This window comes from Cyprinus carpio, chromosome B13 (assembly GCF_018340385.1).
Source record: "Cyprinus carpio isolate SPL01 chromosome B13, ASM1834038v1, whole genome shotgun sequence".
Classification (NCBI taxonomy): Eukaryota; Metazoa; Chordata; class Actinopteri; order Cypriniformes; family Cyprinidae; genus Cyprinus; species Cyprinus carpio.
The window spans coordinates 22,142,242-22,169,387 of record NC_056609.1 but is presented as its reverse complement, the minus strand read 5'-3'; the positions used below and the strand labels follow the sequence as shown (position 1 = coordinate 22,169,387).

The following is a 27,146-nucleotide window of genomic DNA, read 5'->3' as shown; positions in this document are numbered from 1 at the left end:
AGTTTATGAATCGGCATAACACTCCAGGGCGGTGCGGCATATTAACCGAAAATTCGGCTTAAGTAAAGTAAATTATTTTTTCAAGCTGTTTGCTAATTGGTTGTTTCATAGGCAGATTGCATCGTATGCATTTTTCAACAGTTTATCTTTTACCACTGACAACTCGGTTTTAGTGGCTGCATGAATTTCACTTTTAGTTTTACTTTTCATTGAAGCTATTATAAAACCCATTCAGACGCAGATTGACTGTGGCCAACTTTGAAACAACTAAACGCGTCATCATTGCACAACACAAGCCTCGTACTCTTCCATTATTATCAATGAAGTTGTCAAAGGCAGCGCCCAGTCGCGTCGCGTCGTTCCCCTGATGTCCGTGAATACTTCCTGGTCCAAAGTTGTGTGTACACAAATCAAAGTCAATTGAGAATGAAGTCGGATGGTGGAGTCACGTCAGGGAAATACACTTCAACGGACAAACGCACACACTTATCTAACTGAGGGACAGAGAAGAGAAGTACAATAGCCTGTATAATTCATTCTTCAGTGTTGACGCTTCGCAAACATGATACGAACAGATGAACAGCATTCATGCAATGGAACCCTGAAGTGTTATTCTGACCAGAAACAACAGCAAAGCAACAGTTTGAAAAATGGATATCACAGAAAAGAAAAGGTAAGTCAAAGTGCATCACCTCTGCTCAGTGCATCAAGTTAAACGTGTTATTTTAAAAAGAAAAGTTAAAATACAATGACCGTTTTTTAAGGCGGACTCGTTTTTACGGACAACGTAACTTTTACAACATTTTCATAGGTTTGACAGGTCCGATTCATTTCAGCGAATCGGTTCGTTCAGATGGTTCATTTATTTATGAATCCCTTCGAAAAACGAATCACCAGTTAGTCATCACTGAAATATGCTTCATGTCCAAGTGCTATTTTCGTAGTAAAATAAATGTTTACTCTTATGAAAATAGCTGCATTAGTAACCATAAATAGTTTAACTGTAAAATTTGTATTCGTAGCCACAGGCAAAACACTGGTGGCTTAGCTGCTCTCTTAATTTAGCTATGGTTTCTATAAAACAAACGACAGTATTTGTCATTTAAAGTGTCGTATTGGCTGTGAAAGGTATGGTTTAAGCAAACGTAGAAATTACATTTATCATTAAATTCTGTAAATTGAGGTATTTAGTTTATGCAGTAGGCATATATGTTTGAATGTATTTTGTCTATTAAATTGCAGTGCAGTTAAAACATTATTAACTTTAATGTTTTGTCAATGGTATTTTAGGTGCAGAAAAATGGCAAGGGAGACGGTTTTCATCAACCTCGAGTTAGGGGTGAAGATTCATTTGAGGAGGCCCCCATGTACGTGGCTGTCCTGACATACATGGGTTATGGAATTGTCATTCTTTTTGGCTATTTCAGGGATTTCTTGAGAGCGGTTGGCTTCGAGAAGTGCCATCAGGCCCAGGAGAGAGAAGAACAAAAGGTAGGGTTGCTCTCCATCTAATATATTTCTCAAAATGTGATAACCATTATGTGTAGAAATTAGTTAGTTTGTTCCAGTTTCTCTTGTTCAGTACACACTGGGGGGAAAACATATTTTTTATAATTATTTTTAGCTTTACCTCTTGTAAACCTTCCATTTGATTGGTGGAACTTTTATTTTTGGATTAGAATAACAACTTTCTGTGTGTCTAAATGTCAAATGCTCAGTCACATTCTTAACATTTACAAATAACTGTAAAAAGATGAGTATTTGTCAAGACAGTTTACTGTCAAACACAAAAGTGTTTTCTTTCATGTCACATTGTTACATTTACACACTGTTAACTATGGAAAATCTCCATATGTGTGAGGTGATGCTGGGGAGGTTAAAGACGCAATTAAACCCCAAAGGAGTGTGGGTTCATTATTTCTGCTCTCAGTCTGTCCGCTGAGAATGCCGCCTTCACAAAGATGCCTCGTTCATGCACATTTCTAACTCAAAGCTGGTGGCATTACATCAGATGTGATTATTCAAAGGCATAAATTGAGTTTTTTTGAAGTTTAGCTGACAAGATTATGAAATGGTAAGCTTTCAGATGGAGTCACACCTTTAGCAAACTTAAATGCTAAAATTGTGTTATAATGATATGAGTAACACATTGTGGATTTTCGGCACTGTGCTTGCCATATTTTCCATGATCAGTGTGAAACACTTCAGCCAAATTGGCAGTGTCTAAATCTTCTAACCTAGCTCTAATGTGTAAAGTGCAAAAACACAAATCAGTAAGAAGGAGTGCAAAAGACTTTTCAGTGTAGGAATGCTGTTATAGCGCCATCTTTTCCCATTAATATCCAATGAAAATAAATATATGAACCCAGAAAAGAACAGTTTTTACTTCAGCACTGCACTTTTCACAGAGTGTGCTTGATATGTAGGCCTTTACGTAGGGGAAGTCGTGGCTTAGTGGTTAGAGAGTTTGACTCCGCAAGGCTCCGAACCCCCAACTGCTCCTCGGGCGCCGCAGCATAAATGGCTGCCCACTGCTCCGGGTGTGTGTTCACTGCTGTGTGTGTGCACTTTGGAAGGGTTAAATGCAGAGCACTAATTCTGAGTAGGGGTCACCATACTTGGCTGAATGTCACTTTCACTCACTTCACTTTCACTTATACACTCCATTAGCATTTAAGAGCAAAATTTACATGTGGCCTCAAATAATCTCGCAGCATTTCTGTTCTCCCTTTTCCTGTTTAACAGGGCTTTCTACATTGCTGGTTGAGTTACACACCAGCAAAGCTTTAAACTTTGTGCTTTGTGTATTCTTTGTGTTAAATGAGAACAAAAAAAAAAATGCTATGCAGTTTTTTTGTTTAAACTTTCTTGGTGTCTTAAAAGAACGCTTTGAATGCACGATCTGAAATGCTGGGCAAAGATCAGACATCTCCTCAGTGACCAGAAAAACTTATGAGTGGCAGTCAAAAGCTTACGCAAAACTTGTAAAAGTCAGGCGGCAATTTGTTCAAAGTAAGTTTAATAAAGGCAGCACAATGAGGAGTCTGATTAGACTCTCCCTTGTTCTTTGGCAGAGTTTACTTAAGAACAAGATGTGGGTGAGTCTCTTAGGACTCTGATACTCACAGAGCAGATGGTTTTGAAACATTCACCCGGTTGTAACTACCCACATACAAAACAGTGTCTTTTTATGGCTGATCTTGTGTCAGCTCTATGCCTCTTATTTTTTTAATTAATAGGGCATATTGTGGTGAGGAAAGCACAAAATACTAATGTTAGGTTATATTAAAAGTGCTTATGGTCATTTTGTTGTGACCAGTATCTTGTATTGCAGGACTTTGTTCCCCTGTACCAAGATTTTGAAAACTTTTACAAACGGAACCTGTACACGAGAGTCAGGGATAACTGGAACCGGCCTATATGCAGTTTACCTGGTCCTGTTTTTGACATCATGGAAAGGGTATCAGATGATTACAACTGGACATTCAGGTAGGTATATACTTTGCATTAACACAAACAGTTATGACTCTGTTGTAAAGACCAGGACATGTTTTAGCCAAGACTTCTAACTAGCTTAAAGGAGCATTGCGTAGGTTCTGAAATTTGTAACCGTTACTGACACCAGTGGCCGTTAGAGGAACTGCAGCCAGTCTCATGCTCGTTCTCAGTGCGCACGCTCTCTCTTTTTGCCACACTAGATACGTTTTTTTTTGTTTGTTTTTTTTTAACTTACGAGGAGTGTCCGTGGGTGTCTGAATTGTGCTGCCGGAGGCTGGTCGCTTCTTTCCATCCACAGAGTCCATCTGAAAACACTATTGCCGCTGCTTACTATAATGGCTGGTGTGCCATACGGTTGTAAGCCCAAGTAGACGAGACATGACGTCACATTTTGTGAATTTTCGCGCCAATTCGGGCCCGACGACTCCACACACAATTGAGCCTACAGGCTGATAGAGGCAACCGTGGTGGACAGTCGAGGTGTCATTATTTTTTTTACATGATGGTTGGCTTATACATGTACAAATGAAAACTCTATCTTAAAGATTTTTTTAAGTAAAAACCTCCACATAGCTCCTTTAAAGGGATACTCCAGCCCAAAATGAAAATTTTGTCATTAATCACTTACCCCCATGTCGTTCCAAACCCATAAAAGCTCCGTTCATCTTCGGAACAATTGCAAAACAAAGCTAAATACACGTAGAAACAGCTCATCCTTGTGGCGCGGATGACACAGAAGATCATATGCAGCATACGGTGATATGGAGAGACACAGAGGAGACCACTGACAAAGGAATAATTGAATAAAGTCATTTTTGTTTTCTTCGCTTACAAAAAGTGTTCCCGTCGTTTCATATAACCCAGATTGCACGTCTAATGGCAGATGGAGTATTCTGAAGACGACTTTCTTACCTTTTATGGACCTTGACACTGTTATTTACTTGGCAGTCTATGGGACAGTCAAAGGCCTCCAGGTTTTCATCCAAAATATCTTAAATTGTGTTCCGAAGACAAACTGAGCTTTTATGTGTTTGGAACAACATGGGGGTAAGTGATTAATGACAAAATTTTAATTTTGGGGTGGAGTATCCCTTAAACTAGCAAGTTGGTGAGCCAACTTTTTGGACCAGCATCATGGGAGAAATATATTAAAATATAATTTTATTATAACTACAGTTGAAAAATGGGGAAAATTGCATCATGATTTCCTCAAAAATACAAAGCAGCACAATGGTTTTCAACATTGAAAATAATACAAAATGTTGATACTGAAGACTGAAGTAATGTCTGCTGAAAATTCTAGTTTTGCTATCAAAGTAATAAATTACATTTTAAAATATATTAAAATAGAAAACAGTTATTTTAAATTGTAAAATATTTGAAAAATATATTAATACAGTTTTTTTGATCAGATAAAAGCAGCACTGGTGAACATGAGACTTATTACAAAAACCTCAAACCTTTGAATGGTAATGTAAATTAAATAATAATAAAATATTTAATCGGGGATAAATATATGAATATTTGATAAACTAATATGGTGTGCCTGTTACTGTATATGATTTTGGCTTTTGTTATTTGATCTAATTTTTTCTTTCAACAGCCACACTTACAATACTCACACTTACTGCTTCTTTGCAATACATGCAGTTCTTCTATATTACACCCATTGATTTCAGTTGCAACCTGGAACAAGAAAGATCTATGTATGTGCTATAGTCAAAAAAATAAAAATATTTTTTTTTTTCCCAACTTGGTTGATGCTGTGTTACTTCTTTGACAGGTTAACAGGGAGAACCATTGAGAACGTCATAAACATGGGCTCCTACAACTACCTGGGTTTCGCTGAAAACAATGTCGACTTCCTGAAAACTGTGGCAGAGGAGACCAGGCAGTATGGGGTGGGCGTCTGCAGCACAAGACAGGAACTAGGTATGTGTGTGGTTGCACCATAAAAAAAGAAACGTACCTACAATCACAGAAACAGGTCACCGATAGCATCCAACAGTGTTTGCATAAGAACAAGCATAGTAGGTTATTGAGCAACTATTTTGGTTTAGTTAATGCCATCAATAACCTGTCAAAAGCTTTTTCCTCTACTTGTGATCAGACCTGTTTGAGCAGCATTCGTAGAATTCCTCCTTGGCAAATAGCTTCTTTTCTGGGTAATTCATTAAAGGCCCAACCTGTTTTTGAATTTGCAGTATAAGTTAACAATTGACTGAACTGTTTCATATCTCTCTTTACAGATTTATTACATGTAGTATGATTAGTCAAATTACCCATAATGATCTTCCTCGTATTTCCATGCTGAAATATGGTTATTTTACGTTAAAAGCTGGCTTGTTTGTACTAAGGCTAAGGGGTGAAATGGCTATCTGGGTGCATGCATTTTTTTTTAAAGCACTCATGTTGTTTCCCACAGTGATAGAATTACTCTTGTGATTTGCAGGCTTGAAATTAATGCTAAGCTCTAAAGCATTTAATTGGTTATAAAATTACTTTTTGTGATTGCATTCTCTTTAAAATGACTTTTAAAAATACTTATTGAGTAATCACAAACAACTTCCAGGGAAATGCCTTGGTAAAATGGCGTGGAAATCGTTGATGGGGATTTAGAGATTAGACCTGTTCAGGCACAGTTGTAAAATTCTTTTTGGTTTGACGAATGTTCAAGGATCTGGTTATTCTGGTTTGTTGCATGTGTTGCATTTTTCAGCTGCTTAATGAATGTCGCTACCTGTTCTGACATCAGCAAGGCCGTAAAACATCACGTGAGCACAGTCAGGTCAAGACACGACTGTAAAGCTGGAAATATTTTCACCACTGTTTTCTCTCACTCTCACCGTCAATTACTACTTTTCTGTCTCCTCTTCTCACATACACACACAGTATAAATACACACCCTTCTTAAGGAAAGAATTGTTTTACCAGATAGATATTTTCAGATCATTTTCATAGTAAATAGGTCATCTGAGATCTTTTATCTGCGGTGCTATGCAGTGACTGTGGTGAATCTAAGCCAAATACCACTTCAGAAACAGACACAAAAAGAAGACATGATCATGAGGCATGAGGTATTTGTGTGTAAAGTCTTTTTTGCATCATTCATTATTCATTTGAGGGATTCATTTATTTTTTTGCATCTCTCAGAAGTTGTCGTTTCTTTCAGATTTATTTCTGCAGGCCTTCTGTAAAATGAGCAATAACAACTAACCCCACGACTCCTTATTAAAATGCAGTTCCTAATTAGACGCCTGTGTGTGTATGTGCATATTAGGGATGGGCATTTTAAAATCATTTTGCAGAATTCCAAAACATAAAAATGAGTAAAATAAGTATAGAATAATATATAAATTAGAGATTCTTAAAAACTAAATATATAACATGTAAAATATTATATTACATAAAGTGTATACTAATTCATAAATAAAAAAAAAAAATAAGTTTAAATAACTACAAGTACCATACAAGTAATTCTTGCTTTAAAGTGTTTTACTAATTGGAGATTTGTAAAGATGTTATTGTGTTTGCCAAGTTACATTAGGTTACTATTTTACGTCAAACCCATGTGATGTTGGGTAATAGGTTTTTAACTATAACAGTACAGTCACAGTTGACAAAACTTTTTTGTTCCAACTGCAAGATCAATAAGGTCCGTATTTGCTTTAGGTGACACGTTTTAAGACAGATGCATCAATCATTTACTGAAATTCTGCTATAGGAGTGTCTGTGTGTCTTTAGATTTTATTATAATGTGTGTTTTCAGTCACCATGGACTATTTAAATGTACAAAGAGTTTATAGGTTTCACATTGTTTTAGTTGTCAAACATTAATATCATTGAAGCACGTGGCACTCTGGTGTGGAGGAGTCGACAACATAATGAGCCATTTAAGTGTCACAATTATTGTAAAAAGAGCTAAATATTTCACAATGATGACTCTACAAGCAAAAAATGATGTTTGCTACAACAGTTTCCTATTAGACAAGAGTTGTCTTCCTCTTGAGGGTTCTTAAGTGACTTGAGCTGCATTCAAATTTGTCTGATACTTGTTTTTTGTCTTAATTGATAATTGAAAAAAAAAGGCATTTGTATTTCTAGTGGCAATCCCTGGAGGGCTTAAAAACAAAAAATGTGAAGCTTGAAATGGGATGTTAATGGTTAAATAATGAAAATTGATTAACGAATAATAAGCAATTTTATTAAATTAGTCTCATGTCAATGTTAAAAGAAGTACATACATTTATACGTATGTACTTTGATGTTTATTCTAGCGCAGTGCTTTGTCCAACATTGACTGTAAGTATTACTGTAAACATAATTTTCTGTGGTAATCTGTGGTCACGGGTGATGTTGTTTGGGCTTAATTCGTATTTAACCCTGAACCCTGTTGTTACAGTTTTCAGAGCCGTTTTCATTCATTTCAATTCAATTAGGTTAAGATGCTTTGAGAACTTGCTGTTTTATGGGTAGTTTCTTCTTGTGTATACACTCCCACCAGGTGAATGAGCTCTTCATGGGTCTCGCTCTCATTTCTCACTTCATTAGACTACTACAATATCCTGGTTAGAAGTCAGGACCCTTATGGGTTTCCTCTGTAGAGAGAGCTTCTCAGTTATCACATTGAAGTGCAGTGTGGCCGCCCGGCCCTGATTCAGGTTTAATCAAACACATCACGCTTCAGCTGCTGCTGTGAGAGGGAATAATCGGAGGTCTGGAGAAATCAATAGTGTTTTAGAATACAAAGCTCTCTATAGGAATCACGTAAAAGGAGAGGCGTTTTCTCACAGACTAACACTAGGTGTTGTACAACCACTCTGGACTGCTGTCTTATTCAGTAGGAAATATATCTTTAACCAGAATTTCTTGTTTAAAGCTGTTAAACATTTCTAGCAGTCAGACCATTATGGTCTTTATGTCACTTTGATGGGTAAGGCGCTCATGGGATCAGTAAATAATGCACATATAAGCACTGTGGCTGAGCATGCATTTTAACATTGCAACAACTACATAGTGTTTGAAATGTATTAATTTATATTTGTATGTATGTGTGTTTAGGAATTGTGCCAATATTTACACGGGTCCTACCTCTTGCCTGATCGTATCCCTTCTTTTTAATGTTTTGTTCCTCTGATATTTTTTTCTTTTTTTTATCTGCCATCTTCTCTATCTATAGTCGATCTGCTAATATCTGTCCTGTGCACTCAAATTGAGCGCTCTCTTCTCTTTATCATTACAAGACATGCCTCCTTACTGCTGATTGGCTACACGTATGTTTTGGTACTCGGTCCGACGCTGTGGTCAAAAGCGTTTTTCAGAAATTACTTAGTGCACCTTTAAGACAGCAAACAGGATGCAAAGCTAATTCAAAAAGTTTAGGGATGCACGATAAATATCGGCCCATAATTAATGCGCATCTCGTGAAATCACGCACCTGATGGAATTTACCGCTGAATAGAGAACCGGCTTTACTGACGAGATGTGCATTAATTATCGGCCGATATTTATCGTGCACCCCTAAAAAAGTTCACCTAAAAATGAAAGTCACCCTCATTTACCCAATTAATTTACTCACCATCATGTCATTCCAAAACTGTATGACATACTTTCTCTTCTGAAACGTAAAAGAAGATATTTTAAGAAACATCTTAGTGTTTTTGTCCATACAGTGGAAGTCATTGGTCATTAAAACTGTTTAGTTACCAAAAATCTTCAAATGATCTTCTTTTGTGTTCTGCAAAAGAAAGATAGTCATGCAGGTTTGGACCAAAATTACTTTAAGTAAATTATGAAAATTTTATTTTAATTTAACTTTCCCTTAAAATTGAGTATTTTTTCTCAACACTGGTATTTAGATGAGATAACTTCTGACTTTAGGGCCTGTTTAAAAGGGCTTTAAAAAAGTAATGACATTGTTTAACAGTAGTGATAAAGTAATAAAAACACTTAAGAGAGTTATGGCACATATCTATAGCCAGATTTTCTATCTATATTTAAACTACAGGACACTGGGTCACATTTTATCTCACAGTATCAGATGTTCTGTTTGTTTTTGTCCTCTTGACATTTATGTACCAACATTATGACCGTAGTTCCTGTGACTCAGTAGTAGAGCATTGTGTTAGCAGTGCAAAAGGTCGTGGGTTCGATTCCCAGGGAACACACATACTGAATGAATAGCCTGAATGCACTGCTAAATGCATAAATGTAAATGTCTTTCACCTCACATGTTCTGACAGATCTCATTTGTTTCCTCCATGCTGACCCTGTCTGAGTTTATAAAACTAGAAAAGCTGAAGGAAAAATGCATGCTCTAATTTCCTTCAAAGCGGTTAGAACACCTAATCTGACTGGGAAAGACTGTGGCCTAATGAATTCTTAAAGTGTGTATCTCTGCTTTCTGTTAACAGTGGTGTGAGGCACTTTTACATTCCTCCTGTGGCCCTCATAGCATTAAAGGGATGGTTCAACCAAAAATGAAAATTCTGTCATTAATTACTCATGTTGTTCCAAACCTGTAAAACCTTTGTTCATCTTTGGAACACAAATTAAGATATTTTTGATGCATTCTAAGAGCTCTCTGACCCTCTTATAGAGAGCAAGGATACTTACACGATCAAGATCCAGAAACGTAGCAAGGACATCTGTAAAATAATCCATTTGACATCAGTGGTTCAACCGTAATTTTATGAAGCTACGAGAATACTTTTTGTGCTCAAATAAAACAGATATAATGACTTTATTCAACAATTCGTCTCCTCCACGTCACCCTGGCATCACCCTTCACCCAGAACAGTTGTTTACGTTCAGTGGATGCTCTCCAAAATGCTGCCAGGGAGACGTGGAAGAGACAAATTGTTGAATAAAGTTGTTATTTTAGTTTTTTAGTATCCATGTAAAGTAAAATAAATGAGGTCTACCATTGTCTTCTACTACTGTTAGTGGCCTTGTATTTTATTAGTGTTGTATTGATAATCTCAAGAGTAGATTCAGTTTCTTTTTCTCATAAATAACTTTCTTCTTAAAAAATCGTGGTCTTGTGGTTAAACGAACCAGTCAGTACGTGTTCCTGACATGTTGAGCTGTGGCGCTCATGCAGACTCATGTAGCCAAAAGTGACCAAGGAGACTCTTGTAATTTTGATAAAGGTGTCAGCTTAATAATACATTTCTTTTTATAGGCAACTTAAGCATCCATGAAAAACTGGAGCGACTTGTGGCAGAGTTCCTGGGGGTGGAGTCTGCCATGGCGTTTGGAATGGGTTTCGCCACCAATTCCATGAACATTCCGGCACTAGTCGGAAAGGTGAGCATTTTAAATGTAATCATCAGCAGTGCCTCTTTATTTTAACATCTGTCTGAAATCACTCAGTTTTATCTGTTGAAGTCAGTTTAGAAGTGTGGTATGACAGCACTTGTTTAGGGTGTGTCATTAAGGTTTGTTTATGCTGGGTCCGGTGATGTGGTTGGTCATAATCAGCTCAGATTAGAAGACCTCAGGAACTGGTTGACATCCAGTCTTGAGGTGCCAGAAAACTGCCAATGGTTGGATTGCGTTTAGGGGGGTGTTTTATCTCAAGCAAAGTCTTAATGATGTCGCAGCCTCAAGAGAATTGGTTAAGCAGTGGGTCCAACAACTTGTGCCTTCTGGAGGAGGTGTCAGTTCAAGGCCTCTGAAGGTGGAGAGGAGATGAACGCAACCATTGTTGAATCAGGCAGTGCTCTGCGGCTATTGAGACTTTGTCTTCCAGTTCAGAAGATACACTAAGAAGTCCAATTCTTTTTAACACAAAAAGCATGGCGATACCTAGTAACACCCAGTATGCGGGTTCTATTCCCAGGGAACACATTTAGTGATAAAATGCGCTGTAAAATGCTTTGTCTTCAAAATGCATAAATGTATCTCTGCTGATTAAAGTCATTACTCAGTAGTGTTCCCAGAAGTCTTTTTTGTAGACTATGTAAATATAAGGATGAGCTTAATTCTCTTTTCTCCTTAAATGGTTTTTATAACTATTCTTTGTGTAAGTGGTCAAGGGCCACCTCACTGGAGATCACTGCAAGAGGCAATGAAGTGGATCTGGGTTCCAGATAGATCATGTCCTATCTGGGACAGGATTGAACCTGGGGTTCAGATAATTAAACTAGAACTGGCAATTAAGATTTGATGACAGAAAATGAGGGAGAGAAGAAAAATAGATAAATAAACAAATAAAATAAGAAAAAAATAGAAAGTGATATATGATGTTAAGTGCAAACTATAATAAGATGAAGAGAATGCTTTATAGTTTGAGGTTTTATTTATTTACATTTTTTTTTACTCGTACTATAGTTGCACTCTTTTCAGTTTTATTTATTTATTTTTATTTTTTTTTTTTTTTTTTTTTTAAGGGTGCTGCTATTTAAATAATGCTTGATTGTTTGTGATTATTGATGATATTTCTGAATGGACCCTCACAACATTATTCCACACATTGTGTAATTGATGGATTCCTGCTTCATAATATCTTCAGAGCCATGCAGTAACAATGTATGTTTCCAGGGCTGCCTGATTCTGAGCGATGAGCTAAATCACACGTCACTCATTCTGGGAGCCAGGTTGTCTGGGGCAACCATTCGAGTCTTCAAGCACAACAGTGAGTACATATTCAAAATATTTTGAAGTTTAAAGACACCAGGTCATGGTGTGTTCAGTTATCCACACAACTGCTCTAGGTCCAGCATTTGTAAATACTGAGGTCTTCACATTTTGTGATGGTTAGCAAACTAAATTTAAGCATTAGACTGCACGAGGCATATTTGGGTTTTATAAAAGCTGTGCTTTAGGGAATCCATAATGGTTAATGGTATTCTTGTGTAGCTACTGGAAAAGTGTGCATCTAGTGTGCATCTTCCTCCAGAGGATGTATGAGAATACATGATGCATGAACAACAAAAGCTTGAATGTACTCTGACAGTGCCATGTAATAGTTGGTTGTGGGTCCTTACATCAAACCCGAAAGCCTCCACATGCCACTGTCTGACCTGAAAATGGTCTTATAAAAAGTGACAGAGGAGTTTAGCAACCCTAGTCCATTGTGCTTGGCTGCGATTGTTCAAAAAAAAAAAAAAAGAAACCTTGATTAACTGGTTCAGGTTTGTTTAATTATGGTGCAAACTAATGCCAAGTTTGGCTTCCTCAGAAAATGTAAAAGAATGCTGCGTGAAGTTGAACTTTTAACCTGGGAACTCGTGCAGAGATCCCCACTTCTGATTTCGTAAAAATGCTGGTGTATGACGTAACATAAGCGGATATGATGAGTTAATGATAACCATTTACTTTCAAGCAAATAAAATGCATCAGTGAGTTAAAGTTCATAATTGTATGATAAGCCAACCTGTTTAGCAAGCATTTATACAGACTGGAGGAAAATACAGTAAATGTTCTTCTCCGTTGATACCTGCACACTTACAGAATAAATGGAAGCACTGCATAACAAAGTTTGTCATCTGAATTTTGGCTGTTAGAACATGTTTGTTGACAAATACCTACCACGCTACGGGTGCATTGCCATTTTAATTCTTTATCTGTCTTCAGAGGATTGCGAATCCCACACTGGAAAAAAAAAAGATATCCAAAAGCAGAAGAGGATAATAACCTCTGTTTTTCTGAATGATCGCTCATTCCAAAAACCCATTTAAATGCAAACAGACTCAATTTGTTTAAATGCCCTAAATGTGTTGTTGACATCAGGAATATTTAGGCCTTTGATTTAGCTTTTTTAGTTTATCAGTTACGTAAGGACTTGCTGGAAGACTTGTTTCCTCAGGGGAAAGATTGTAGCTGTAAATATGGTATACCGAATAAAAGAATGGATTTTTGTAGTATCATTTGCACATCGTTTTGAATAATAATCATTGCTGTTTTGTATACGTCAATGAGACATATTTTGAAGTGAGTGGGTGGATTTTCCCTGCAAACAGAGTATGTTTTTGTATTACAGACACACTTATTCTGGTTCAATGTCTCTATATCCAAGCTGCAAATACTGTCATTGTCATCTTGAATTAACTAGTGACAGCCTAACAACACTTAAACATCTAGCCAAAAATAGTTTGGCATTTATGTCCAAATACAGTCTACTTGTCATTCTTTATTGTATAGTTTTTCTTGGCCTGAAACCTTGGGCGGATCTGTTTAGGTGAGTGTAGTGTTTCAGGACTGCATGGATAGTGAAAGCAGGCCGCGTCCACATTGGCCTTCACTGGCCCAAATATGTCCAACTGTTTGAAATGAGGCCACTTTAATGAGAGACTATATGGAACATTGTATTCTTTGGGCTTTTTGTCACTTTTTATTCATAGAGACAGTAGGAAAAAGGCAGTAAGTTAATAGGGTTAAAGGGGAGGAATGGGATCAGATGTAACAGGCCAGAATTAAACCTGTGTTGGCTTTCAAAATCCAAATTCAAAATGTTATTTTGCAGTTAAACTCTGCCATCTATTGGCCAGTTTGTAGTGTTGCCATGTCTGGTTGTGGTTGTTATAAGCAACTTTTATAAATACAGTATGGGTGGGTTTTTGGGCTTATTTATATTTACAGAATACAGTCACACATTTGGGTTTACACAACAAACTATGGCCTACCAATAATAGCATTGTTGAATATCCCAGTGTGCTGTTAGAGCTCAGCATAACTATTAATCAATATAATTTATTTCCATTTTATTTCAATGTTTCTGGCTTTTCCAGTCCTTCCTCTCGGATACAATTAATGGAAATGCTTTTTTGCATTAAGATGTAATTTAGCCTTGGTTAATGTTTGTTTTATGCTATAATAAATCAGATCATTGAATTCAAGCAGTTCTCATGATCCATAAAAACCCTCACCCTCCTAGAAAGACAAAAACTCTTGATGCTTATTTTGGTGAGACACACTGTAGGTCACTTATTTTTTTGGGTTTGTTTTACCAGACCATGGCATGTTCCTTCTTTTTCCTTCTAGCAAGGTCTGGCAACAGTGTCAAATTGGGTCTCAGCAATCTAAAACATTCAATTCTACTGAGCTGATGAGGTGTGCATTGCTGGGGCATCTCTACAGAAGAAGGGTTGGGAAACACTGTTCTGTATATCCAAAAACTTGGTGGCCACATACAGAAGAATTCAAGGGTTGTTCATAATTTGTAAAGAAGTTTAGTGATGTAGTATTACAGCTATCTATATTCCTAAAAATGCTTTCATTGATTCAGATTTCCACTTGCGCTCATGACTGGCACAAGAAAATGTCTGAGTTATGATAAAATAACAGTGTATATTTATTTTAATAGCTGATTGTGTCATAATGTGCCTGTTTTGTGTTTGGTTACAGACATGCAGAGTCTAGAAAAAATGCTAAAGGAGGCGATTTGCTCAGGTCAACCTCGTACCCATCGCGCCTGGAAAAAGATCCTCATAATGGTGGAGGGCATTTACAGGTCAGTTTGTTTGTGAATATTAACAGTTCCATTCACTATAGCCTTGAGGTAAGAAGCTACATCAAATGAAAGAGGATCTAATTAAGCAAATTAATAAAAACTACATTTATAGAGAGGTTTTCCTACAAAAGTACAGCTCAAGATGCTTTACAAAGCAGCAGAATGTTAATTAAACAATACAAAATACATTTGCTATCATTGTTGGACAACAGCTAAAGCAATTGGATTTAATAACTGGTAGCACAAACAAAATGATCTTTATTATCACAATTATCACTCTTGTTTGTTTGAGGATTTCCGATGTGTGATGTCACCCATTTGAACACTGCCTGTCTGATTGTTAGTTTATTGAGGACAAAGTCTTCAGTCATGGTTGTGTGACCCTTTCCAGCCTCGTGAGCATTGATAACCCTTTTTCTGAGGTCATTTATTGCATAAATCTGTACTCTGTGTGCTTTGAAGTGAACACTGAAGGTCCATGAACTTTATATGAAATTCATGCATGATTATAAAAGATTACGAATGATTCACTAACTTACAACCACTGTACCGGTAGCCACATAATACTATTTACAGTGCCTATTGCCGTCACTGAGACAGGTGATTTCTCAGGACACCTATTTCAGTGATATCTGCTTAGTAGCTGGATACATTTTATGTTTAACAGATCACTTACAGCACCATTAATATTGAAAGTCATGTAAAGTTGTTAAATTTAATACATTTAAGTTAATGGATTACAAAGGTTAAAAAGTATTTAATTTTCTGTCTGTCTGTATATTTTAATATATTTATATATTATATAGTTTTATATTTATACATATATTATATATATATATATATATAATAATATATATATATATTATATAATATATAATATATATATATATATATAAAATAAATAATTTTAAAATGTAATATTATAAATATTTATATTTATATTCATTTATATTCATGTTTGCCTTGTGTTTACAAGTTACCATTCAATGTCCATAATCTGATTTCTTACACATCTTAACTGAAATGTCTTTGTCTATTTCTTTCAGTATGGAAGGCTCTCTAGTCCGGTTGCCAGAGATCTTAGTGCTAAAGAAGAAGTACAAGGCTTATCTGTACCTCGACGAGGCCCACAGCATCGGGGCTGTGGGGCCCACAGGTCGGGGGGTTACAGAACATTTTGGGGTGGATCCCAATGAAGTGGACGTTCTAATGGGCACCTTCACTAAGAGCTTCGGGGCTGCTGGCGGGTACATAGCTGGGAAAAAGGTAGGCATTATCTAATACCTTACTGTTAGGCTTTTAACAAAACATTTCCTGAGGCAGAAAGGACAGGGTTTTACAGAAATTGGGATCGTTGAGCTGCTGTTTGTCATTTGGTGACGCTCGTGGTACAGAAATGACTTACGTCACCTGTACTCAGCATGCACACCATTCTCCCTTGCTTTCTCTTTTAGACTCACACACATGGTCTTGTTTCATGATGTGAAACTACATATGTTCCCCAAATGTCACTCACGCTCCTGTCACGCCGCCGCTCTCATCTCATTACTCCATTAAAAAAGACCACTTCACTTCATAACCACATCACGGACATGGCAGTTGATTATAAAAGACTGAAAATGAAAAAGCAGAGAAAAACAGCTTCTTTGAATTACGCATTCTTTGGAGAACAGAGAGAGAGAGAGAGAACCCATACATGTAGTATGTAATATTGAGAATTTAATAAGGTGAGACTGTTGGGCGATTGCCAACTATATTTTTTATGGGACAAATCTTCACAGGATGCTTCCAAACATGGTACTTGTCTGTAATGTATTACTACAATTTAAAAAAAAAAAAGATAATCATTACAATAATTTAAAAAATAACACTTTTAATACTATTTTTCTTTCTGAAAAATGAAGTGAAATAAGTGGTGCTGCTAGACAGCAGACCTTGTTAGTCATACTTGTGAGCTTGTCAAAGAAAACTTCTGTTCCTTTCCTGTAGGTTTACCATTTTTATAAAGGTACTCAACAGCAGCAGAGTAAAACACATGCTTTCAGCAGCAATAAGGACACACTGTACACAGGCGCAGTGGGAGGTTCGCAAAGCGAGCCGCCAAACGGCTCCAGCCAGTCCCTCGCTCCACAGATGTGGGTGGATTTTCGGACACGTTCTCTTAACTGACTTATCTTATGCTGTTTCCACAAAGCTCCCAGGACCTAAAGCACTGCAAATATTGCATTTTAAGTGAAAGCAGATGTTTGCTTTGCAGATTTTTCCCCTAAAAACCCCTTCGCCCCCATACCCAAAGTAGAGGACACATCTGGATGCAGAGGCCCGTGCGTCCCCTCCCCTCGTCCCTCCACTGTGGATGCAGATGTCTGAGGACAGAGATTAAGATCTGAATATTGGCCCCGGCTTCCTGTATTGGATGTAACAAACAAACAGATTTTACACAATGTCAACAAATGGAGAAGCTGTCATTATTGCTGGATGATCAGTGTCTCAGGTGTGCGCTGTGTGGTTTCATCTCCCTCTAGTGGTGTAATTTGGACAGCACCGTGTGTCAGTTCTACTCTTGCATATAGTAATTTTAAGTGACTTTTTAAATCACTTATTACAATGTTTCCTCCTCTGAACAAACCTGAGGTTAAATATCTTGTTCTAGGGTGCAATACACTTCTCATGGATCACCTGCACAAAAGTTCAAACTTACAAACCATAACTTTAACTATAATACTACCACAGCTTGTGAAACATTATCACGGAGTGTTGACCATAAAATAGTTAAAAGGACAGCTCATTACAACATTTTTGGCAGTAATTACTCAGTTACAACAGTATTAATTTCTTTTTTCAATTTTGAATAATTCATTTTTAATTAAATTAATTCAATTTAATTTAATTTGTTTAATTGTAATTTAATTTCTTTATTTTATTTTAATATTTTATTTTTTTGAACCCAGTATTTTTCTTCTTTTTGTGAAGAACTTCAGTAACCTAAATGTGAACAAATTATGAAAGTATTCCTTTAATAATTGATATGTTGTGTTTTTCTGCAGGAGTTGGTGGATTATTTGCGGAGTCACTCTCACAGTGCCGTGTATGCTACAGCCATGTCCCCACCTGTTGTGGAGCAGATCATCAGGGCAATTAAATGCATCATGGGTGTCGATGGAACAACAGAAGGTTGGTATAAAAAAAGCAATGTATAGACATTAAAGCAATAATAAAACATAAAATCATGAAAAAGACTGTGAAGCTGTAAAACTTAAAAAGTCACATGACTGAAGTCAACAGATGCACTACTTTACACTTGATGTGTTTGAGGACGTTGAGACCCAGATTTCAAACTAGTCAGTCATTCTAATATCGGAAGACATTGAAATTCTCCACCCAACACTTCTCAATCACATGGATTTAATAACAATATAAATTTATTTCGCTACAGCGTATAACTCATGGAAAACAGATTTTAATAAAAAAAGGACTGGCTTAAAGAGTCTTACAGACCTTTAGTCAAGGAAAGGTCGAATATTTCCAAGTATTAAGAGTCAGCAGAATGGCACCAGATGTTAAAAGGGTTTTCCCAAGCGCTCTTCTGTTTTTTATATGCATTAATCCATATATTTATGTTTTTAGAGAATACATCATGTTTCATTTTAATTTCACCGCAGTTCACACCATGATAGGAAGGGATTCAGACTGTAGTGAAGGGCAGCCTTAAGTTCAACACACTACTCTTAAAAAATTTGGGGTCGGTGAGATTTTTTTTTAATGTTCTTGAAAGCTTATGTGCAACAAAGCCACATTTATTTGATCAAGAATGCAGAAAAAACAGTAATGATGTGAAATATTATTACAATTTCAAATAACAGTTTTACAGTTTTACACACACGTATGTATATATATATATATATCTATATATATATATATATATATATATATATATATATATTATATATATATATATATGTATATGTATATGTGTGTTTTAAAATGTTATTTTTTCCTGTTATGCAAAGCTGACATTTCAGCAGCTCTAACTCCAGTCTTCAGTGTCACATGATCCTTCAGAAAGCATTCTCATATGCTGATTTGCTGCTCAAGAAACATTTCTTATTATTATCAATATCGAAAACTTGTGCTGCTTGAAACTTTGAAACATTTTTTCAGGATGTTATGATGAACAAAAAATTCAAAAGAACAGCATTTATTTCAAATATAAATGTTTTGTAACATTAGAATATTCTTACTATTACTTAATTCAATGCATTTTTGTTGAATAAAAGTATTAAATTCTTAAAAAAAAAAAAAGGAATCTTACTGACCCCAAACCTTTGAACAGTAGTGTGAGTCAACAGAAGAGCAATTAAACTGGCCAATAAATAGTTTTATGCATTCAAATTAAATAAACATTTAAGTATATGCATAAAAAAATATTGAATACAAAATAAAATCTAAATCAGATGTGGAATCATCAAAATCAAACTTTTTAATACAAATTGAGACATGAATATAGTGCAGAGTTAATTAACTAGCTAAACTCCTCTGCTTAAGTTGGACAAGTGATTCTAGCCCAAACTTGTCCGAAGAGAATCTCTCTAGGCTGTTTGGAGTTGTTGAACGCTATGATGTCTATATCAGACTTGGACAAGCCGCCCATGTGTGTCATTACTGGCATGATGTGCAGCTCTGTGGAGGGTGAGTCACACTGATCTGAGAGTTCGCTTTACAGTGCTGTATCTCACTCTGAATACAACACAATATGCTGCAGAAGACCTGCCACATCTAAACTTGTACCACGTCCATGACTAATTGTTTAGTCTGAGCTTCACCTGCTGTTCCTAGCATTTGCCAGTTTTCAGTGTTTCTGTTGAAGAGTTTCTAATGTAATGAAAGTTAACAGCGGTTGTGTTCGTTCTGCTGACATAAGGTCTTCTGAGCTTAGCTTTACAGCCCACCTCCTTTTGAAATACCTGCCAATCGGTTCACAGGTAATTATATGCAAACATGCCGTTGTTTTTCAAAAACTCAGGCCATGGTGCCAAAGAGTGCTGGAGGCGGACCTGGCCAGCCCCCAGAACTGCATGATTCACACAATTAAAAATGGAGGGGGGAATGAGAGGTAGACATAAACTGAAAAAGACAGAGAGTGAAAGGTATTGATGTTCATTGAGCTACTGATTGTTTCCAATCGCATTAAGTTTAAAGAATTATCTCTTTGTGGTTGGAACCACCAAAGGTCAGATTACTAGTCCAGAGCGGTAACCGCTAAGCTACCGCTAACCGCATGGTACCGTTCACATCTGAGTACATGCTTCTCAGTTTACCCCAGTCTCCAGTTGTGTGCCAAATCCATTGTATCCTATGTACAAGCCAAGAGTGTCTTGGCAAAGAATGAAATTTGTCTACCATTCAGCCTGACAAAACAAAACCAGCTGGTACTCTTTTTCACATCGACTGACTCCACACACACATTATGAAGCATTTTGAAAAGAGTACTGAAATGAGCCTCAAAATGTAATGAAAACTTTTAGAATTTTTAGAATTATTCGTAATACTTTGTTGTTTTCTGTTTTCTTTCTGTTTTTGTTTGTTACTATGTTTTTGGATTATTTTATGAATGGGTCTGCTCTGTCTCACTTAACTACTTAATGGTCTAAATGAGGGGCTATTAAAAGACCGATCCTGGGATTTGAACGGCAGAGCAGGTGATGTCATTTCCCGTCTCCTCCTTTGGGCCCCCTTTCCTAGTCTTTCACACTTAATCAGCCTACAGTATATCCTAAAGGGAACTAATAGTTGTTTATAAACTCTTCTTGATTATACCTACAGAATAAAAGGGGGAAATGTATAAATTCTACTTTGTCTAGGAAAAGGCAAGTTAAGGTATTGCTAAGACTGTCTTGTAAGAGCAATAACTGCTGGTGGTATGGCTGTATGCCACGACATTATGTTGCAATTCCTTGGCCATTTCCCCAGTGTTTTTAACTATATTTAAGTAGAACAACTATGAAACTTGCAGGCAAACAGTGTTGTCAAAAAATTGGAAAAAAGTGGGCTAATCTCTGTGCCAGCTGTTTTTAGGACCAGTTTGTAGACGTATTTGTTCTTTGGTTTGCCTGACATGGTCTGTTTGGCGTTCATGCTACCGCACAGTGGGTGCAGACTCTCTGAGTGCTACAAATTACTGTAGAATTACCAGTGTATTTTCAAATTACCATCAGGTTTTTACAAAATATCATAAACAAATGACCACAATCACAGCCTTCAGGTTGTTGGGACAATTGGGAGGCAGGTGCACAGATGTGCTGCTTGTGATGTCACAAAATGGTAAAGTTTATGAATATTAATTAGGTTATGCACAAATAAATTTAACATGATATGCTTTGGTAAATGTTGTTCTACTGCTTAAACTAGTCTTACTTTAGTCATTTAAATGATTTGATTAAGACTGGTCATACATTTCAATGACATAAATTGTTCTAATTTGAATCTAAAAAATAAAACTGATCATACCTTGGTTTACTTGCTAGTCAGGGGTGCATTTCCCAAAAGCAACTATGGTTGCAAGTTCTGTCATTACCAATAGATTTCATTGGAACTAACTACCATAGTTAGCTAACGAATATGATGCTTTTGGGAAACACACCCCAGACTAATTCCTAAGACACAGTCTTAACATAGTGGTTATGCAATTGTCAATAGGTCTTTAATGGAGATTTTGTCATTTCAGAACTGAAAGTCAGAACTGAAATGTTAACAACATTACAATTAGAAGTGTCTAAAACTCACTTACTGTTGTACACTTCAGTTATTGACTATGGCAAAGGAGTGCACATAATTTTTTTCAGTCTGGTTCTCATGAGAGCACCTGGAGATTTGGTTTGGTTCCCACACTGCACATAGTGTGACCCATTAAATATAACTATAAAAAAGAAGATAAGAGTAATAATAGTATTATTGCACTTTTAGTTTTTAAATAATATAATAAATAAGTTTAATATTTTTAAATAAAAAATAAGTATTAAATAAAAATAAAGTTATTTTATAGTACACTTAAAAAATACAATGCTAATATTCACATTTTCTTTCTTCTTTTCTGAATTTTAAAATCTTCCCGTGTAAAATCAGCAATCTTTTATGTTTTCAGTTCGAATGAAAATCTTATACAGTATTGCAGTTAGTCATTCTAAAATGGTGATTGTAAATTAATAGCTGTCAACCATGTCGGTGTGCGCATTTTTTATTTTGGTCATGCATGTGCACCTGCTGACCACTTAAGTGCCATCCTGGCAATGTTTTGTCATCCACTTGTTTTTAGTTAAAAATGGTTTTACTGACTATTGTGGTCCTTTGTATTTCTTTTCTGACAAGTGCAGTTTTTCCCAGTGTTCCTTTTTTTTTTTTTTTTACGAGTGCAAAAATATGCCTATAAAGTTTCACTGTCATCTTAGTAATCAGCCTATAAATAATGGCAGGACATCTACTGTAACTGAGACTTTCATAGTCTGCATCCCTCTCATCCTGAGGACAATCAAATCCTTCAGATACAGTCCCATTGGAGGAGCCCTTTGAGATTATTTGCACTTTTCCTTTTGACCTGTGTTTGCTCTGTTGTAAATCATGCCCTTTACTTTATTGTAGACTCCCATTTATGTCTCTCCTTTTCCAATGAAAGCTAACAAATTCTCCTCGATGACGCCTCTGTCTGCATCTCCCCCACAGGCCAGCGAAGAGTTCGGCAGCTGGCTGAGAACACACGCTACTTAAGATCTCGGCTGAAGGAGATGGGCTTCATCATTTACGGCAACCAGGACTCTCCAGTGGTACCGCTCCTGCTCTATCTACCTGGGAAAGTTGGGTAAGCAGCTCCTAAAGCCAGTGGCCCGTTCGGATGACCGATTCTGGCCACGTCCAATTTGCACAACATGTATAAAAGAGCGTCAGTTTACACTACAGAATCTCCAAGCTCGCATTTACACAAACCCTATTTGGTCTATTTGAAAACCCTCAACGTAGATCACTGGGCCAGCGAGAAGCAAAACATTATGTTTCTTTGTGAGCGTTTCTCTTGTCTTCTTTGTGATTAAGGACAGTTTCCACTGTCTGGACACTATAGTAATCCTTCTTTGAACTTGTGAACCTGCCCACATTTCGAGCTGCCAATAAAACAACAATGCCAGGCTTACATCGGGTTACAAAGGTGATAGCTTTGAATGCCATGTGGAAAATGTACTGACTGCTTGAGGACACCCCAACAAAAGCTGCAGTCATCTCCACTGGTCATTCCAAAGGCGGCGATGTGGTCTTTTCAAGAAGACGTTGGACCGTAGCCATCTTGGATGGTCTGGTTGATCCATGAATCAGTGGTGAGGAAAAAAACAAGAGAGGCAGAAAGAAAACATGACATGCGAGAGGCTCATCACTGCACAGGCGTTTCAGACTCCTCCAAAGATAACAGCTTCCTGGCACACCAACAAAGACGACGGCAGCTGTGAGGCCTTTTAAATCCAGCTTTCACTCTCCGTCGCCGCTCTGTTCTCTGACAAAGTGGAGGCCTACTCTCCTCCTCTCGCTCTCAATCTTTTCCTCCTCCATTATACCTTTCCCTTTGCCTTTCTCTCCCTGTCAATCCATTTCTTTTTCTCCCTCTTGGCTAATGCAAATGACAGTCCAGCTGTGCGGTTTACAATGGTTTTCCCTTCGCTCAAAGGGTGAGGAAAGGTAGCAGACAGTGCAAACTCTGAATGGGATTCTCGACAGCTTTACCCTGCATAATGTTTCTACTTTCAATTCTAGATATGCTAAAATACAGACGGTGTCTTTCTGCTATCTAATCACAGGCTCAGTTTGTAATGAAGATGGTCATAATAAGAGCACTAATAATGTCTGGAAGCTTGAATGTAGAAAACACTTTTGGATAAGGCATGTACTGCCTTCAGGATTAGCGTGAAAACCTCTGCCTGTTTTATACCATCAATCATGACATCAATACTAACCAAAAAAAAAATACCAAAAAAAAAAGAAAAAAAAAAGAAAGAACATTTGATTGCTTGGCAGTAGTACATTTGCTAGTGTGTGTGTGTGTGTGTGTGTATAAACTACTAAAATCCGTTGTTTATCATCTGCTCACAGGGCGTTCTCACGGGCCATGTTGAAGAGGAAGATCGGTGTTGTAGTTGTAGGTTTCCCAGCTACACCTATTACAGAGGCCAGGGCTCGCTTCTGTGTGTCTGCCGCCCACACCAGAGAAATGCTCGATAAGGTAATAAACTACAACATTCAACATCTCATAGACCTATCTATCTCTATCTGTATTCTTTGTTGTTGTTTTTTAGTTTACTGTTTGTGTTAGACTTTTGTCTAGTGAAATAGAAATGAGTGTTGAGGCACAAAGAAAACTTTTAAAACATAAAAGCTGAAAATCTAGTTTATTTCCAAAGATTTCCTAATAGGGATGCAATGATATACAAATTCAGTATTAAAATTCTATACTCTTGTCTAAATAATGGAAATATAAAAAATTGTGAATGTGGGCTTTGCTAAATTAAAATGAGAAGGGGATTTCACTTTGAGATTTGCTAAAGATTACATTTAATAATTATTCAATTATTAGTGTTTTTAAAGATCAACTTAGATTGAGCAATAGATTATAATGAGATGAGTTACTTAAAATGTTAATTTAGGGGAAGCATGCACAATTAAATATCCCAAATTGACCAATATGATTTTGGTATGGTGTTTGGTAAGCTGTACATCTTTGATTGAGAAAAGAATTGGCTCAAAATTTGTTTGAGAATCAGTTGGACTACATGGGTTGCGATGAATGACACTGATTGGACACTTATTCAGTTTCATTTTAGATCAATTGATTTAGTGCTTTTTACAATCCAAAGCAGATTTAAAAATGCCACTGGAAAGTGCAGCAGAAGTGACGTAACTCATCTCAGACATATTCCCAGCAACAACAACAAAAAAAAATCTATATAGCAACCTCTGATTTTCTTAGCTTAACATTTCACTCCATGTTCTTCCAGGTTCTCCAGAGCCTCGATGAACTTGGAGACTACATCAAGGTGAAGTTCTCCCGGCACAGATCTTCCTATCGGCCAGAGCTGTATGATGAAACAGACTTTGAGCTGGACAGCTAATCACTCATCGTCATCACTGTGAGTGTGAAGGCTTGTCCAGAGACTGCCAAGGTGTGAATGCCTTGGTCGTTTTTAGAAGAAAAAGTGTCCTGCAATTCCACACAGGACAGTTCTGCTTTTCCAAAAAAAAAAAAAAAAAAAAAAAAAAAACTTTTTGCAGTGTTTGTTATCGCTTTTTCAGGTGTGTTTTACTATGAGTCATTGACTTTTACATGTATATTTTGTAAAATTATATTTAATTGTTTTTGTTTTTTTTAACTGCTGTTTCTCAGTTTTGAGAAGTTTGTTAAATGATTTTGTCCTCAGGGGATTGTGGGAAAAAAGGAGGGGCCGTGTTTATAGAATGTACATCAAAAGCTGATCTAAATATATCAAACAATTAACTCCCTTAACACTGACCTACATCAAAACTAGCTGTGGATAAGAAATCCTATTTCCTTTTATCCTGCTGCTAAGATGGACTGATGAAAGACCATTCTGTGCTGTATTATGTGTATGTGTGATCCACAACTACATTGATTGAAAGAGATTGAACAAGGCTGGGCGTTTCAGACCCAGTGCAACTCATTCACAGTCATTAAACATTCACGCATTGTGGCTCACAGGCCCAAGTCCTTCAAATTTACACTGACATGGATTTATTTGTATTTCATGTGCAGGAAACTACTACTGAGAATAAAATAATAATAAATAAATAAAAAGACATTTATAAACTGATTGTGCTTTGAAAATCAAATGCTTGCTTGGAAAGTTTAAAAGGGTTTTTGTGTCATTTGTTTGCATATTTCAGATGCAGAACTTCTGTTCATTTGCTGGATTTTAGATTTTATTTGACTCATATTTTCTTCAGAAATCAAAACATCTAGTTTGATCATTCCTAGGACTCGGAACCAAGAAAACGTCTAATTCAAAAACAGTTGTATTTTTCAAAAAATATCAGTTCGGTTTGGTGTTCTCTAATTCTCAAATTAACTCGAGTCGGTTCTTTTTAGTGAATCAGTACCATACAGTACAACCAATGCAGTCCAACCGATTTCCAAACAAATGACTCTTTTGAGTCGGTTCTTTTTAGTGAATCAAACACATGCAGCTTACTGTTAATTAAACGATAGAAGGATCAGAATCATTTAGAGGAATCAGGCACAGAACTTACAGTTTCCATCCTTAATTATGACATGCCATTTCCACATTCACATGGTCTCTATAGTAACTGTATTTACCACAGTAAACACCAAAGCATATAGTAATTACCTCTTTGACTTTCATTTGCTGCAAAATTATTTGTGCTAACAAAAAGTAGTGTCTGCACATGTTTTACCAAATTCTCTGCTTTGAATGAGACAAAACTTTATTGTTACATTTGAAAGAGACGCAAAATCGCTGTCTGAGCGCTAGAGCTCAACATGCCAAATATGTTGCACACAAGCCAATATTCAGCTTAAACTAGCAATTAGTTGAGAGATGCACATTCCGCAGGTGTGGGGTAACCACTTGATTAATGCTGGGAGGAATCAAGAGAGATAGTAAATGCTACAGACAGATGGGGTCTAGTCTGCACTTGTTTCACTCATGTTTGAAACAATGTTTGTTATTTCAAGAATACCAACACCATAGTGATGAAGATTTCTCAAGACTGAGGTGAGAAACTGGCGAGATGTCTTGGGGACTAGACTCATCGGACAATGCATGTTTTTGTTCTAGCTATTTCAGGGACACAGTGGGAGTAATTGTTGTTGCACTGGAAAACATTTGCAAACAGATGGAAAACAACATTTATCAACCAAGGTTGTGTTACTACAAAAAAAAACGTCCAATACACATTCATAGTGGACGAGGTCCTCTGCCTGTTAGAAATTAACATTTTATTTAGGGGCAAACAATTAAAACTTGTGAAATATAATTAAAGATATTAAAATATTATTGCAATTTAAAAAAACTTGTTTCTATTTTAATATATTTTAAAATGTAATTTATTTTGATGGCAAAGCTGAATTTTCTGCAGTCATTACACCAGTTTTTGGTGTCATGTGATCCTTGAGAAATCATTGGAT

The 27,146-nt window shown here is 36.6% G+C and overlaps 1 protein-coding gene across 4 annotated transcripts; it reads left to right on the top strand.

Moving 5' to 3' along the window:
- On the top strand, positions 1-25,812 carry LOC109050257 (serine palmitoyltransferase 3-like). Of its 4 annotated transcripts, none has more exons than XM_042737288.1 (12): positions 1-673; positions 1,428-1,491; positions 3,320-3,489; positions 5,282-5,430; positions 10,682-10,806; positions 12,043-12,136; positions 14,848-14,953; positions 16,000-16,219; positions 18,001-18,127; positions 22,670-22,805; positions 24,080-24,209; positions 24,982-25,812. In XM_042737288.1, the coding sequence occupies exons 1-12, from the start codon at positions 651-653 to the stop codon at positions 25,093-25,095; spliced, it is 1,458 nt and encodes a 485-aa protein (XP_042593222.1). In that variant the 5' UTR covers positions 1-650; the 3' UTR covers positions 25,096-25,812. The 4 variants fall into 4 exon arrangements, with proteins under 4 accessions (XP_042593222.1, XP_042593223.1, XP_042593220.1 ...); XM_042737289.1 differs by having other exon boundaries at positions 2-673; positions 3,335-3,489; XM_042737286.1 differs by having other exon boundaries at positions 3-673; positions 1,291-1,491.
- The last annotated feature ends 1,334 nt before the right edge of the window (positions 25,813-27,146 follow it).

Bases quoted from the DNA above. Each gene is read 5' to 3' on its own strand.
- LOC109050257 (XM_042737286.1), top strand. From the start codon at position 563: ATGATACGAACAGATGAACAGCATTCATGCAATGGAACCCTGAAGTGT. The intron at 10,807-12,042 runs GTGAGCATTTTA...GTATGTTTCCAG, and splicing joins TTCCGGCACTAGTCGGAAAG to GGCTGCCTGATTCTGAGCGA. The intron at 24,210-24,981 runs GTAATAAACTAC...ATGTTCTTCCAG, and splicing joins CCAGAGAAATGCTCGATAAG to GTTCTCCAGAGCCTCGATGA.